At 33.3% G+C, this 16735-nt stretch overlaps 1 protein-coding gene across 5 annotated transcripts in view; it reads left to right on the top strand.

The window, feature by feature from the left end:
- ZMYM4 (zinc finger MYM-type containing 4) overlaps nucleotides 1–16735 on the top strand; it is a 145220-nt gene that overhangs the window by 78896 nt on the left and 49589 nt on the right. For 3 of the 5 annotated variants that reach the window (XM_064493771.1, XM_064493770.1, XM_031464708.2), the window contains exons 3-9: nucleotides 1549–2070; nucleotides 3731–3792; nucleotides 4167–4337; nucleotides 11075–11159; nucleotides 11400–11655; nucleotides 15617–15791; nucleotides 15899–16111. In XM_064493771.1, the coding sequence (XP_064349841.1) occupies nucleotides 1549–2070; nucleotides 3731–3792; nucleotides 4167–4337; nucleotides 11075–11159; nucleotides 11400–11655; nucleotides 15617–15791; nucleotides 15899–16111 (1484 nt within the window). Of the gene's footprint in view, nucleotides 1–1548; nucleotides 2071–2258; nucleotides 2393–3730; nucleotides 3793–4166; nucleotides 4338–11074; nucleotides 11160–11399; nucleotides 11656–15616; nucleotides 15792–15898; nucleotides 16112–16735 lie in introns of those variants that run through there. The other 2 variants (XM_031464712.2, XM_031464710.2) reach the window with 2 other exon arrangements.

Here is a 16735-nt window from a genome sequence, read left to right as displayed (position 1 = left end):
GGTGCCGCTAATATTTTTAGTCTTTGCTTTACCGTGTTTTGGTCAGTTCCAGTTTGCCTGCTCATGGACCAGTTGAATGTGGTTGCTGGGTAGGGTTTGTGAGAATATGATTGCTTCCTAAGTATCCATGTGAATTGAGTTATTACACTGTCAGCAGAAATAAATGTGGAGTGTTGGAATAGTACCAAATGGAGGAGATGAATTTCAGAGAGATATTAAGTAGTACAGTTGAAAGAATTTGTCCTGGGGGAAGAAGAATTGGGAGTGATTCTCTTTTCTACCTTGAGCCGACTGCTGGCTTGGTAATGCTGTTAATCAAGTGATGGAAATACAAGAAAGTATTCTTAGAATAGGAACATGATGAATTTGATTTTTGAGGCACCAAGTTGGAGGTCCCTAGGGGATCTATAGCAACTAGTTGAATATAGACATCACAGACTTGGAAGAAAACACTTAAGAAGTCAACAGCAAGAGTCAAGGCTATGGTGGTAAATACAATAGTCTTGAGTGTGTAAAATGAGAACTGGAATATTAAGCACATAAATTAATAGAACAGTTATAAAAGTAGGAAAAAATATATTGTCAAAGAAATAAAAGGTATTTTATCTAGGAGGGATATGCCACATAAGGATTGAAAAAATCAGTTGGATTTGGCCATGAGGAGATCATTGATGATCTTAATGGGAGAAGTTCCACTGCGAAGTTGGGAACCAGATTACATTAAGTTCAAAGGATTAATGATTGAGAAATGAAATAGAAACAGACCAGTGTATACTTTTTCCCTAGAAGTTTGACTTTGAAAGAAAGGTGAAATAGGGCAGGAGAAAGAAATAGAGGGCTGAGAGTTATTTTGGTTTTATTTTGGAATGGGGAAGACTTGAGCATGTAGTTTGGAACAGTAAACAGTTTTAAAAATTTATTCTGTTGTATAAATCTTATTTTTATGTTTAAATATTTACCATTGTAAAATTAACTGGTGTAAATATTAGGGTTAGTGCAGAGAAATTAGGACCCTGAGCTTGGAGATCTGGGTTGTAATCTCAGCTCCCCAGAATAGTCTCTATGATAATAATCACTTTTATATTCCCTTCTATGTGTCAGTCACTGTGTCAGTAGGCTCTTTATACATACTGTCACTAAACCTCACCACAAATTAATCTCCAAGGTGAGTATTATGCTGTTTTATGGATAAAGAAACCTGAGAATTTATTTCTCAAGGATCACATAGATTTTCAATAATCATGATATGATTCCAACACAGATATATCTGATTCTGAAGTTGGTACTCTTATTTTCTATATCACACTGACTTTCTTTCTAACCTAAAATAGTTTGTCAAGCTTTAGGTCCCTATTTCCTTATCTGTCAGATAAGGATAGCCATATTTGTCACATCTATAACAAAGTGCTAGTTGAATACTGCGGTATTATTATCTATATTTTGTTTGAAAAGAAAGAATATATATTTGTGGTTAAATACCAGACAGGCCTTATAAATATGGTCATCTTTAGCACTATCATTTGTCTAAACAGTATTTTACTTTTTAAGGTGGTGGTATCATGGATACAGAAATGTCTGAAGATATAGACCACAACTTAACTCCTACCCTTGACAGCATGTCTTATGGAATGCCGAATCAAACAGGATCTGAAAATTCATTGCTGGATGAAGATGATTATTTTTTGAACTCTGGGGATCTTGCAGGAATTCCAGTCGTTGGTAGTGACAATGAGGATGAACAGGATTTTAGTTCAAAGGACAATCTTGTTTCTTCAATTCATACTGATGATAGCTTGGAAGTAGAGAGAAGAGTCACACAGCATGAATCAGACAATGAAAATGAAATACAGATTCAAAATAAATTAAAAAAAGACTTTCCTAAACAGTTTGATCAGGTTTCTGTCTTTAAATCAATACGGAAAGATTTTAGTCTAGTAAGAGAAAACAGCAAAGAGACATTTTCTGGAAAGGAGAAAAATAGAGACCTAACTTATGAACGTGAAAAACGGTTGGATAAACCCCATAAAGAGTTGGATTCAAGGTTGAAAAGCAGTTTTTTTGATAAAGCAGGTAATAATTATTGGACTAGAGCCGTAAAACACAATAAATAACAACGTATTAATAATACAGCTTTTATTACTTCTGATGCTAAGCAAAGTATGAACAGTTAAATTTATTGTAAGCTTGTCATTTTTCTTTTATCCTTGTTCTTTGCAGAGTGACTGAATTTCTCCCAGTAACTATTGGTAATGGTATAAATGGTTGAAAAATAGCTCTAAACCTCATTTCTCCCTCCCCTGGTTGCAATATTTTGATGAAGATACTCGAATCACCTGTTCATTTTCTTTGGTTGAACATTGGAACCTGAAGTTGGATTTAACTTCTTTGTGCTGTAAGCACTAATTCAAACTGCTGTCCCACCAGTTAGTCCAAATTAGGAAGGGTTTTTCTGTTTGATAACATTTCTGTTTATGTTTTAGAAGTTTCTTGAGACTCCTCTTGAGTCTCTTTGCCCAGTGTACTTTAGCTCAGTTCTATTCCTGAATATATATATTTTCTTATTTCTTTGCCTCTCTTTCCTCCTGCTCTTCCATTTGCTTGCATGTCTTTTTCTCTCTTAGTATGTATGCCTGTAAAAGTGCTTCTTATTCAACAGTGCCTACTAACTCATAAACCTCTTTTACCCTATAGTCATCCCTAACCTCTCCTATGTCAAGAATAAGTTATTTCCTTATCTATATTTCCATAGCATTTTGTTTATCCCTCATTATTTATAGTACTTATCACACAGTATTATAGCTCTGTATTTGTTTTGCCTTACATACTAGTGTAGGAGTTTATTGAGGGCCAGATTGTACCTTTTTCATGTTTGTGTTCTTGGGGCCTAATCTGGTGTAGTGAAAATAGTATTTCAATAAATGTTCAATAGGTATGAAGGAAAGAAAGGTAGAATATGCCAACCCTTATATTTCTTCCAACAGTGGTAGGAAAAATATGGTAGAAAGAAAAATATGGTATTAAAAAGAACAATTAATTAAAGTATTCATTATGTACAAGAGTATACCATATTTTTCAGTATATATATTATTCAATACATATATTTTCAGTATTTCTATGAAGGATAAATTACGAAGATACTTATCTTCAAGGAACATAATGTCTAACTGCAGAAGGGACAAGACAAGTCAAGTAGTAGAAGTGTCAATGACCAGTTGAATAGCATAAGGTTTAATTTATAATTAAAGGCAGTGGTAGAAGAGTTTGTTATGGGCAGTACAATAAGATTTCTTTCAAATAACTGAAACTGTGTTTTTGGTATTCTTTGAAGAGAGGTGATTTTTTTAACTCAGTGGACAGAGGAAGGTTTTATAGAGGAGAGGTGAATTTTGAACTGAGCCGAGTCTGGAAGACTGTATAAAGGTTAGAATAGAGGGGACTTGGAATGATAAAAGCAGAAATGGAGGAAAAGCAAACATAAGTAATTTTCAGAGCATAGTGAATAAAGTAACCACTTTCTTTAGATGTGAGGTGAGGCTAGAAGTTAGGTGGGGCCAGATTGTTTATTTTGAGTGAAACCACCTTTTCGGTGTTTTTTGGGACCCATTTCATCTAATGCGCATCTTTGTTGGAAAAGAGGGGTGATTATCAAATGATAGCTTTTTAGGTCACTCTTTATAAGATTTGTTATTCATATACATGTGTTTGTTTTGTTTTGTTTTTCTTTCAATAGCTAATCAAGTTGAAGAAACATTACATACCCATTTACCACAAACCCCAGAAACAAACTTTAGGGTAAGTTTTCAGTGTATATGTAGATTGCTGTAACTGTGGCAAGTGTCAAAGTTTTCTTTATGTGATTTTCTAAACTGTAACTGTATGTGTTAGGTAGAGCTCTGGGTTTTTCTTTGTTTTTTTGTTTTGTTTTCTTAAATTTCCTTTATTATTTGGGCAAGGGCATCTTTGGAGACGTTCTAAGAAGCCTCCTCTCTTACATTCTTTATTTGTATTTGATATTTAGACATATATCACATTAACTTGTAGGTATAGGGACTCTTATGAATGTCCATAGAGTTCTTCATTTCCAGTGAGCTTTCTTTGGGTGTTAAACCTAAAGAGGAATAATTTTAAAATCTGAATATTTATTAATCCTTTATATTGTGTTTTAGGATTCCAGCTATCCATTTGCCAATAAAGAATCCATTGGTTCGGAACTGGGGAATTCCTTTGCATCAAATATTAGAATTAAAGAAGAACCTTTGGATGATGAGTATGACAAAGCAATGGCACCACAGCAGGGACTACTAGACAAAATTAAAGATGAACCTGACAATGCTCAAGTAAACATTTCACCTTTTTCCCCCCTTCTTTTTGTTCCACACATGAGTTATTCATTTAAGAGAGGAAGTTCTTGATGAAGAAGTAAAGTGTTTTGTTGACTGGGTGAGAGGAGACTTTTAATGAAGGTTGAGGCAATTGAATTATCTTGTCAGAATAATGCTAAGGAATTGATAAGAATTATAGGATACTTTTCCCGAGTAGTAATCAAGGCCTTTAATGCACTTTGTTCCTTAATACCACTATTCTGTGATTTTTATAATTTCAGTGCAAGATTAGGGAATGTGAGTCTTCAAGGATCTGAGATTGAAACAGCAGACGTGGCTGAAGGTTTACGGTGGTTTATGAGTTTTTGGTGTGATTGAGTTTATTTAATAAGGTAATAAGCCTTTTGTAGTTACCGCTAATGAAGTATAGGCTATATATGGGTTTAAGTGTTTTTCAGGAGGGATTAATGGAAAGGTTATCTTTGGATGGGTTAATTGATTGAAGAGCCAGCTCATTAGATCAGTGGGTAGAAGATAAAAGAGGCTTTGATGGGTGATACAGGATTTTCCATTTGAGATCTGTGAATAATAAGGATGGGATAGAGCTCTGTTATTTCAAGGTTGCTTTGGAGGTAAAATTCGTAGAGATCCTATAACTGTGCAGTCCTGAAATCAGTTAATTTATCCGTATAATTAGTGACATTGCAGTGGTTGGAATGAAATGAAGAAGTTATATCAAATGCTGTAATCAGTTTGGAATGTAGGAAAAAGACCAAGGGATGAATATGCAATAGCAGTCATTATTTAAGGGTGGCTATGTTTTATACAGATGGCATGAGTGCAAAGGCTGAGAAGTAAAGATAGCATGAATTAGCTACTTTTTGAAATGACATTTGATCTAGAGAAAGCTTACCTTTCCATATTTTTCTTTTATATTGGGGTTGTTGAGTATGTAAGACTTCTGTGGAAGAGATTTTTTTCATTCAGGTGTCTCTGAGCAGGGTTTCTCGGCACTATTCACATTTTGGGCCAGATAATTCTTTGTTGTGAGGGGCTGTCCTGTGCATTTTAGGATATCTAGCATCCTTGACTTCTACCCACTAGATACCAGTAGCACCATGTCTCTAGACATTGCCAAGTGTCCCCGGGAGGACAAGATCCTCTGATGTTGAGAACTACTATTTTAGAGTAAGGAAACGGAAGAACAGGTGATTCACAGATGTCGAAGATTTTTACGAGTCAGATTGATGCTCAGTTAAGCAAGAATTCCATGGTGCCCAGTGGAAGGTAGCTGTATAGGGTAGTGATGGTAAAGCTGCCATCAGGAGTTGGATTGGTATGAGCTACAAAGAAGATGGTAGAGAAGGAATGTGAGAATATCTGAATAGAAGGTAGACTGAAAGCAAATTAATAGAAGCAAGCAAAATGGAGGTCTTGGTTATCTGAACTAGGGATAAAGAAATGTCCTGACGTCTAGGGAAAGTTTATAAGGCAGTTTATGCTTTGGAAGACTCTTATCATGTTCTATACAGGGCAGATCTCCTGTCTCTTTACATGCCCCAATCTGGGCATGGGAAATCCATAAGAAATCACAATGCTGGCAGGGCATCAGAGGTATCACTTTCTCCCTGTGCTTGACCCAGTTGGCACTTTCCTTGGGATGAGAAGGCAGTTATATCAAAGACTAAATACACTAGGGAAGCGTTACGTGTGTTACTGTATGTGAGGTTCCAGTGGCTGGAGAATAGTAATAGGATGGAACTGTCAGGACACAGAAACACCTACATTTTTATACATCATTCCAAGTATAATAATGGTTAAAATATGCCAAATATGAAGTTTCATCATGATTTTGGGGAAGAACTTCCTCAAAGGCTCACCACCTGATCGACTGGACTCTTGCTAACCAAGCAGGAATGTATGTAACTCCTAGGCATAAGGTTCAGGAACATTCTTTACCCAGACCCCACAATCAGGCAGTCCCAGCATGTGAGTGGGTTAAAGCTGAGCTTCTTTGACAAGTCCTCTCTGTTGACAGCTACACTAATCCTGTGGCATCAGACCTTTGATAATTCGTTTAGAAATCCCTCAGGGGACCTCATATTAAAGTGAAGATTTCTGGTTCTTTCTTCCCTTCCTTTCCTTCTCTCTTCCCTCCTCTCCTACTTCCTCTTCCCCTCCTACTTCCTCTTCCTTCTTCATTGTCCTGTTCTAGGTATTACCCCCCAGTGACCATTGGAAATCTATATTTATTGTTGTTCAGTACTGCCTAATGCTGTATCACTCTTACTCACTTCCTGTAGATGAAAAGGAGCTCGAGCATATTATTTTCTTAGACTCTGAAATAGTATTAATGTAATGCTCATAAATACTGATAGATTTAACAGTTGTGGTCACCCTTTACTCTTGACCATCTAGTGATAGTAATAACTTTTTTCATGGCTTAATAAGATCATAGCTTTAGCTTCTGGCACCTTGTTGAAAACCTCCTTTGGCTTTTCTGTCTGCTTATTAGCTTGTAGTTTTGCTTTCAGCTTACTTCCTAATTCTTTTTACACAGTTCATTTGGTGTAAATTTTTTTTATTTTCCTGTGTAAATCACTAAGATACTGAAATCTATGTTTATATGTATTTAACTACTTCTTCCCATTTGCTCTTGATTATTTGGGTTACAATTTTCTGGGTTTGCTAGTTGTCATTCTTCTGCATCTTACTAGTATAACATCATTTGTCCTCCTGGTTTCATTTCTTCATTCAAATCCTGTTGCAAGTTACTATAATATATTCTGTATATAATACTTACAGTTACAGATACTTTAATGTGTACTGTGTTGTTTTATCCCCCAGTATAAGAAGACCAGCGTAGAAGATATTAACTCCATTTTTAGATGAGGGAACTGAGGTTCATAGAGGTTAAGTTCGTTCCTTAAGGCCATATGACCATGAAGAAGCCAATCTGGGGCCTTCATCAAGGTCTTATTAGTAGTCTACCAATCTTTCTATAAATAAAAGTTGTTTAATTTTTTAAAAATGCCTAGAGAATGTTTTAAAATAAAAACTTTAAAGAGCCAGAGACCTCATTTTTTTCTCTTCCCCTTTTCTATAAATTCTAAAAGCTGGAAATTCAGTAACTGTTACATTAAAATCATGATTTTTTTTCTTTTCTTTTTGCTCATAATAAACGGAGAGTTAATCTGTAATTGCTGACTGAAGTAAATGGATTAGGATAGGAAAGCAAATTAATTGTCACAATAGTGAGTCATGTATCTTGGAAAGTAGAATGCAGTAGTTAAATATTGGGGACTTTTTTTTTTAAACCATATCAAGTCAACTTGACTGTAGGAACTTGGCTACTTATTTATTTATTTTGGGGGGGCTATTTATCTCTAAAATACTATCTTAGGATACTGATATTTTATGATAAGCAAAGGGAAAGAAAAGATATTTATAAAGGATCTTTTGGTTTTATTTTGACATCTGTTTTTCTACTTGCGAAAGCTTTTGGGTCATCAGATTTTCACTTTTCAAGTTATTAATCATTGGTTTGATACGAAATATTTGTAAAATTAGTCATTGTTGGGAGGATACTAACATAAACATGATTCTTGAAGGCATTATGGGGTATACAAGCCGAGTAATTAAGATGTATACTTATTTTACTATGTTACATAAGTAATATGTACTTGAGGCTTAAGGAATCTATCAGAAGTTTGAAATAACTGTCATAGATGGTGAGAAAGAGAGCTGACTGGCGACCATTAAAGCATGCCCATGAGTATTGATTTTTTTTCTGGAGTTTCTGAGATTAAAATAAAAGTTTTTACTTGAAATTTGCTTTAATGTACTATATAATGTAGGCATCTCAGGATGAGTCAATATTAGAAAATCTTTTAGTATATAACTTCATCAACAGGTCAAATAAGACTATATAGATAGATATATAAGTGCCAAAAGAGATATGCATTTCTTATAATAGATACTCTCTTGATCAGGTAAGGAAATATCTACTTCTGATCAATAACAGTCATTGAATTTAAAAGTAAAATGATGGAAACCTTCTGTTAATAATTTCTAAAAGAACACAAATTACTGATGTCAGCATTATTATTTAAGTCTTGTTGGATTTTCGACCTAATACATGTTAAAGAAATTAGAAGAAATAATGGAAAAGGGGAGACAATTATCATCGTTTACTGGTAAGGATCTTTATTAGAAAATTAATAGAATTCCTGAAAAGTTTAGTGGAGTAGCTAGTTAAATTTTAGTTATGTAAAACAGCAATATTTGTATAAGTCAGTTGTTTCCTAGTTAGATAATACAATGAAAAGATACACTATTTCCTACACAAAGCAACTAAAAAGTGCTTATGTTAGATTAAAAAAGCTGAAGTGAATGGAGAGACTTCCAAAACAATGTAAGATATTAGTTATTCCTAAGTTAAGATACAGTTTTGATACAATTCTGATGAAATATCAATGGTTTCTTATGTTTTGAAGGATAACTAGGCGTGTACACACATGTTATGTTACATGTGTATTCTAAAATTAGAGAGGTGGCAAACTATTAGGTAGTCAAACATTTCACAATTATTTTCATTAGGATAGTGTGATATAAGAGTAATCAGTCTGATAATGATACAGAATAGATTGCTACAAAAGAGACAAAAAGAATTTGATATATTAATGGCAAGTGGAAGGAATTCACCGGATATTCAGAGAAAGAAAAAGAAAAATGCCATTATACATCAAAAGAAATAAATCCCAGATGGAATAAAGTGGGAGTTGGGAAATTATCAGCAGTGAGCCAAATCCAGCCTGCCTTCTTTCTGTTTTGTTTTTCTGCATCCTGTTTTTGTAAATAAAGCTTTATTGGCTCACTGCCACATTCATTTACATATTATCTATGGGTGTTTTTGCTCTATGAGGGCAGGCAGTGTTGAGTATTTGTGATAGTATGGCCTGCAAAGTAAAAAATATTTTGTATCTGGCCCTTTGAAGATAGTTTGCTGACCTCTGTATTAGAGGACTGTGTTATAAACAATGAAATCACCTTTTTAGTATTTTATCGTGAAAGTAGAACTTTGTAAGAAATAGAAGGAATCATGAAGGTAAAAACTGTCAGATTTTTGGCATTAAAAACAGAAACTTCAGTATGTAAAATTTTAACTCAAAGTACATTTTGAGGAAATGTTGGTAACAGATGCTATAGGTGGTTAATATTGTTACCTTATAATGCTTTTTTGTAAATGGATATTAAAAAAAGAATTGGAAATTGAAACGAGTGGGAAAAGACTTTTAAGTGACTTATTTTCACAGATTGCTAGAATAAATTCAGAAGTTTAAAAAAAAATTTGTCATTGTGTTTCAGGAACCTTTACTGTGTACCTGTTTATCTAGTAATTCCACTTTAAGGATCCTTTCCTTAGGATATAATCCTAAATATGAATGTTGCGTATTCACAAAGATGTTCATCATGGCATTACTGATGACTAAACCATATATGTGGAAACAAATGAACCAACATTGGGTTGGTTTATAATCTCAGTGCCATACAGGGCTATCAAATTGGAATCTGAGACCAAAGGAAAAATTACTGAGGCTTAAGGAAAAATTAGTAGTACTGATCCTGTCTTTACTTATTTAAAGTTTTGGGTTTTGTTTATCATGAATTTTTGCATTTTTGAGTTTAAAAAATATTACTGAGTTTTCTGGTGCCTTAATTTGTGCCAGAGGGAAGTACCTCACCTCATCTAGTCTCATCCCTGTGTAATCTGATATATCTATTAAATAATATGTATCATCATTTCTCAAATTCAAGTAATGTACAGACACTGCTCACAAACACAAAAAATGGTATGTTGGAGTTGCCTGAGAATTCCAAGAATAAGAAGAATTTGGGGGTTTGCAAGTTTCAGTGTGATAAACAATGGCTTAAACAGTTAAATCTACCACTTAGGGGGTTTCACAATGCAATAATGTAATTGAAAAGCAAACAACAGCACTGAACCTTGTAATATAACTCAGTTATGTGTGGTTATTCATGACTAAAAATATATTTACATTCACTAAAAAAAAATCATTGAAATAAAAACACAAACTTCTAAAATATGTTTTTAGACTTCTCCGACTGCTTAGGGTGTATCTGTAGGCCTCAGGGACTCTGGGACTATTTAGCCACTGGAAGTTATTTTGGAGTAACATGTAATCTGCAAATGTTCAATTGATAAAAGTGATAAAAAATCATTTCATTCTTAATCATTAGGAGTGGTATATTCAGTATAGTTACAACTATGTAAGGAAATACATGCAGAATGGGAAAAGACTGGAAAGAAATATACCAAAAGAATAACAGTGGTTGTTTTGGGGTAATGGAAATACGATTAGAATTTTTTTCTTAGTTCTACTTGTCTAAATTTTGTATAGTAAGTGTGTATTACTTTTATAATAGATAACCAGCAACTTACAATACTATAATAATGTTAAGAATTTTCAAAATAATTTGTAAATATCTGGTAGTGCCGCAGGCCAATTAGATAGCTGCTTTGGTTTTTTACCTCTTATCCTCAGCATATACAAACATGTTATACCTTTATCATGATTGTATTTTGGTTGATATTATTTCTTAGTAATGTTAGTGCAGTAAATGTTTTCTACCCCTGTAAAGCCATAGTAAAATATCTTGAATGTCTGGATTTCTTTAGATATACTGTATTTATTTTTTCTCTACATATTTATTTATTTTCTTTTTTAAAGGAGTATAGTCATGGCCAACAGCAAAAAACTCAAGAGGGGGAACTGAAAATTAGTGCTGTGTTTTCAGTCAGTGGCAGTCCTCTTGGTAAGAAACAAAACTGAGTAAATGAATCATGTTTATTTATTCTGACCAGTATAAGTGAGAGAAAGTATCTACTTGTATTAGTAAACTAAGCAGGTCTCTCTGCCTGTTTAGAATGGCTTTAATTGTGTATTGCATAATTAGTGTTGGGTTTGAAGACTAGTTCTAGAAGCGAAAGAAAGGATGCCTACTTAAAATTCATGGTAAAAAGTAAAACTTTTTTTTTTCCAATTTTTTTTAAAGCTCCACAGTTGACTACTGGCTTTCAGCCTTCACTGGCGTCATCTGGCATGAATAAAATGCTTCCTTCAGTTCCAGCCACAGCTGTTCGAGTTTCCTGTTCTGGTTGTAAAAAAATCCTCCAGAAGGGGCAAACTGCTTATCAGAGGAAAGGGTCTACTCAGCTATTCTGCTCTACACTGTGCCTCACTGGATATACAGTTCCACCTGCCCGCCCACCGCCTCCTTCCACTAAGAAAACTTGTTCAAGTTGCTCAAAGTATAGCAGAATTCTAAATTATCCTGTTTCCTTTCTTTCAAGATGTTTTGTTCTTGTCTGTGTATTTAATTTTCTACCTTTCCATGTTTTTGAGAAATACCACGTTATTTAGTACCATCATGTTGTTGCTGCTTTCAGCCTTTCTGAATGCTAGGTGCTCAGCTTTCTTTTAACTTTAAATAATGTGCCTTTTATATAGTAAGAGATATTTTTGAAACCTACCTTATCATCTTTGTTAGTTAAGATGCTTTGTGAAACAAAATCTATACCATTTGGGGTATTATATGACCACAGTATTTTATCTTGCAACTGCAGGCAATAGATAACTTAAATCCAACAAATATTTGATGTTTATATAATGTTTCCTATTATGTGATTGGAATTCATTTAATACTTTCCTTCTTAACTTCAAATGGATTCCAGTGTGTATATTTTTGTCTTCTCAACATCTCTGAACTACCTCACAGTTTCCATTTTTAGTGTTTAACACCAAAAAAGATTTTATTTTATTACAGCCAAATGAAGTCATCTAGATATATTTGAGGACTATGAATTAATTTACGCTAATTTTGCAAGGTGGTTGTTAGAGTGTTTAAGTCAGAAAAAGATAAATAGTGTTCTTGTTCTGAAACACTTTGGCTTCTATTGTTAAGGTACTCAAACCATGATTCATTAGTTTAGGTATTTGTATCTGTAATTCCTCGCATGGATGCTGCCCTTTCTCTGTATAGAAAGGGAAAAAGATGCTCCCTCTTCTGGTTCAGTTGGAGAAAGGCGTATAGAAAGAGACTTAAAAAGAAATTTGAGTATGGTTAGAAGTTTTTCAGGAACTTAAATATGCATTCCTTCATGTTTCAAGTTTAATTTAATAAAAATAGACTATACTGTTTGAATTATGAAACATACTTTTAAAAATTAGTACTTATCTACCACATGTCTAATTTCTATATTCTGGTATATTCATCATCAGATTCTAAGATTAAATCAACTTGAAAATGAAAATTTTTATAGTTTTTTTTTCTTTATCCTATTTGGCCATGAGATAATTTCACATAATAAATTCCTTTTATGCTGCTTTATTTAATTCTTACCTTCAGGACCAGCACTTTCTAAAATTTTAGCAATATTTTTCACTTCATAATTATAGTCATAGATATTTATTGCAAAGATTTAGCAATGAATTTCAAAATGAGCACTGAAAACTCACAGAAATTTTAAAACGTGTGCCCTCTTTCTGTGTGTTTTTTTTCCTCTGTGTTTTTAAATTCTTGTCCATACATTGTTGTTCTTATTCTAAATTTACTATGTCCCTTTGGTCTCTGGTGTTTGCCTTGCATTATCTAGAGACAGATCATTTTTACCTACATGTCATATCTTAATCTCTGTCTGATCTTATGTAATTTAATTATTCTCTAAGATTACATTTTATTCTTTTGTCTTATCCATAAATTTCAACCCGTCATTCCTTGACTCTTAACTTTTCTACCTCTTCATTCACTTATTCTGTTACCCTTTTTAAAAAAAATCACTTGTTTTTGTTTGTTTGTTTGTTTTTTCCCCATTCGCCCCTTTCTGTTCTTTAAGGTACTCCTTGTCTGCCTATCACCTCAGCCTTTTCTCTTTCATTTTCTGTCTTCCTTAATTTTCCGCCCTTCTTATTTTACGTAGTACTCTTTTGTTGTTTAGTCCTCAGTCATTGAACGGTCTTGTTTTTCCTTGTACTCCATTTCATTTTCTGAACTACTCTTTATCCTCTTTTTACCACTTTTCCTTTTCTTCCCTTTTTCCCCTCTTATTTACACAGTCATTACAGCAGTTTGGTATAGTCTGGTTTATCTGATTATAAAATTGTTGACTTGGGTTATACCTTACGTATGAGGAAATTAGACTCAAAGAAGTTAAATGATATACTAAGTGTCACATAGGTTAGTTTTGATACATGGATTTCCCTTCTCCCAGATAGTCCATGTAATTCAACAGGTTTAATTTGTAAGTTAGTCCCTGAAGAAGGATTTTTACTTTAATTTGTATAGGTGGAGACAGAAAAGATTTCCTTCCTGAGAGCTACTGCTGTTTTCTTGGACCAGTAGAAATATAACAGCCTTTAGGTTGTAAGAAACTCATTAGCTGTTTGGAGTAACAACTTTATTTTTCTTAATCTTTTGTTGACTAAATAGCTTAGCATCTTGAATTTAACCTAAACTCTGAATATGTTTTGGCTAATCATCATTTAATTTTTAGGTTTCTTTAGTGATAGGGACTTAATGATTTATTTTAAAAAATCCATTTCAAATCCTACATAAAGGAGGTAACTTGGAGTGTAGTTTTGTTAATACTGTTAGGTCAGATTTTTTGATGAAATGACACTCAGAGAAGTAACTGTTTCAGGATTGTCTATACCATTTTTTTAAAAAACTTTTTTTAGTGAGTTATACTCATTTTACAATGTTGTGTCAGATTCCAGATTAGAGCATAATTTTTCAGTTATACATGAACGTACATATATTCTGTCTATACCATTTCTGAATTTTTACTATCTGGAATGAGATTACTACTTCTCATTCTGGCATAATATGTAATCTGTTACAATAAGATGTAATGTAATTTGATGCTAAAAATATTGAGAACAGTGAGAAATACCTACTTTTATGCTTCTATTTCTTTTATCCATGCTGCTCCCCAAATCTTATCTCCTTAACCTTCTATTAAACTCAAACTTAAGGTCCAGCTAAAATGTCACCTTTTGGGTAGCTTTTCATGTCACATCTTGTCTGAAATAATTGTTTCTTCATTTCTGTTTCTTTAGTACATTATATCATTTTCAAAATTATTATACTTTTATATGTGAAGAATGCTTCTGTTATGTTATTTTATATATTCTTTGTCTGTTTATCCCAATGTACTGTGAGCTCTTTAACTGCTCTTGCCATATCTTGACACAGGGTTGAGTTAGTCCCTAGCTCAGTATAACTTGTTCAGTTGGTACCCTTATAAATGAAATACATTACGTAATAAAAAGTAATTGTAAAGGCGAAAAATGCAGATAGTATAGCAGTCTTGAGCTGCCAAGTGTAGGAGATGAAGTATGGTATTACATATTACAGCATAGGACAATATCACGTATTTCTTGTGATGAGTCCTGTTTATTATTGTCTTTTATTGAAACAGAGATATTTGTAATCTTTTCTAAAAAGTTCTGTATTATTATAATCTGTTTAAAATGTAAGAATGAATATGACACAGTTTATTTACTGTTATGTGATTGTATACTCATGGGAGAGAGATACTGTTTAGAGAATTTCATCAAGGTAGTTTTCAAAATTGGTTTTTAAAATGGTTTACACTTAAACTGTCTGATAAACTACTATGTAGAAAGACTGGTTTGGAGGTGGAATAAGGGGTGGAGAAGAAGTGAGTCTTGATCATTAGGGTTTTAATTTTCATTGCCTTTTGCTACTAATGCTTACAAATTGAGTTGTTTAGATATGGAAATGTTCGATTTTATATAACCATTCTAGAATATATAGTGTATAGTTTGACATATATTCTTACTTTTAAAAGATAGTGGTTTAAAATTTTTTCAAGTATAATATTATTTAAAGAGTGTTTTGAAAATATAGGAGAGCCTAAAGAAGAAAATGAAAATCACCTATAATCTTACCTACTAGAGATAATGAATGATAACTATTTGATGTATATCCTTTTAATTTAGACACATAGTATACTAATCCTGACAACAGTTCCATGAACTAAGTCGTGTATTAGTTCCATTTTATAGAGCAGAACTTGAGGATCAAAGCAATTTATCAGTTTATTCAAGAAACCCAGGTTTTTGGATTTAAATATCAATGCCCTTTCCCTACACTATGATTGCCTCTGTTTAGTTTGATATTTTTATCCAACAAAAAAGGGAAAACATGGATTATACTGTGGCTTATTTTATCTTTGTTATCATTTTTAGAGACATTTTAAATCCAAAGGATGTGATCAGTGCCCAGTTTGAAAATACCACCACTAGTAAAGATTTTTGTAGTCAGTCATGTTTATCAACTTATGAACTGAAAAGAAAACCTGTTGTTACCATAAATACGAATAGCATTTCAACCAAATGCAGCATGTGTCAGAAGAATGCTGTTGTAAGTGTCTTTTACCTTTACTGGGGGGAGGAGTCTAATGTTTGCATTTAAAGAACAGCTTTTGATAGTCTTCATTTGTTGTTTGTATGTCATTTTTTAATTCCTAGATTCGACATGAAGTTAATTACCAGAATGTGGTACATAAACTTTGCAGTGATGCCTGCTTCTCTAAGTTTCGCTCTGCTAACAACCTCACCATGAACTGTTGTGAAAACTGTGGGGGTTACTGTTACAGTGGCTCTGGACAATGCCACATGCTTCAGATAGAGGGACAGTCTAAGAAGTTTTGTAGTTCAGCGTGTGTCACAGCATATAAACAGGTACTTGACCATATTTAATGCCAGTGTCTTTGTTCTTTTCAGGAGGATCTAAATTTTTTGGTAGAAATTATTTGAGAAGTGGAGAGGGAAATAGCTCAGTGGTTGAGCACATGCTTAGTATGCACGAGATCCTGGGTTCAATCCCCAGTACCTCCATTTAAAAAAAAAATTATTTATGAAAATGTCACAAAATACTAAGATCTTACTAGCTTAATTAATATTTTTTACATATAATTATTATTTGTCAAACGAATGTATGTTAAAACTCTTGTTACAGAGTTTTATAAGTACCATATACAGTTGTCCCTCAGTATCCATGGAAGATTAATTCCAGGAACCCTGAGGATACCAAAGTCTGAGAATGCTGAAGTCCCTTATATAAAATGGCATAGTAATTGTATGTAACCTATGCATATTCTCCCCTATACTTTAAATCATCTCTAGATTACTTATAATACCTAATACAGGATAAATGCTATGTAAATAGTTGCTGGTGTGCAGCAAATTCAAGTTTTGCTTTTCAGAACCTTCTGAATTTTTTTCCTGGAATATTTTTGATCTGAGGTTAAAAAAGGATTTAAATAAACCAAACAGAAACAGACTCACAGACATAGAGAACAAATT

Source organism: Camelus dromedarius, chromosome 14, assembly GCF_036321535.1.
Source record: "Camelus dromedarius isolate mCamDro1 chromosome 14, mCamDro1.pat, whole genome shotgun sequence".
NCBI lineage: Eukaryota > Metazoa > Chordata > Mammalia > Artiodactyla > Camelidae > Camelus > Camelus dromedarius.
This window is presented reverse-complemented; position numbering and strand designations above follow the sequence as displayed.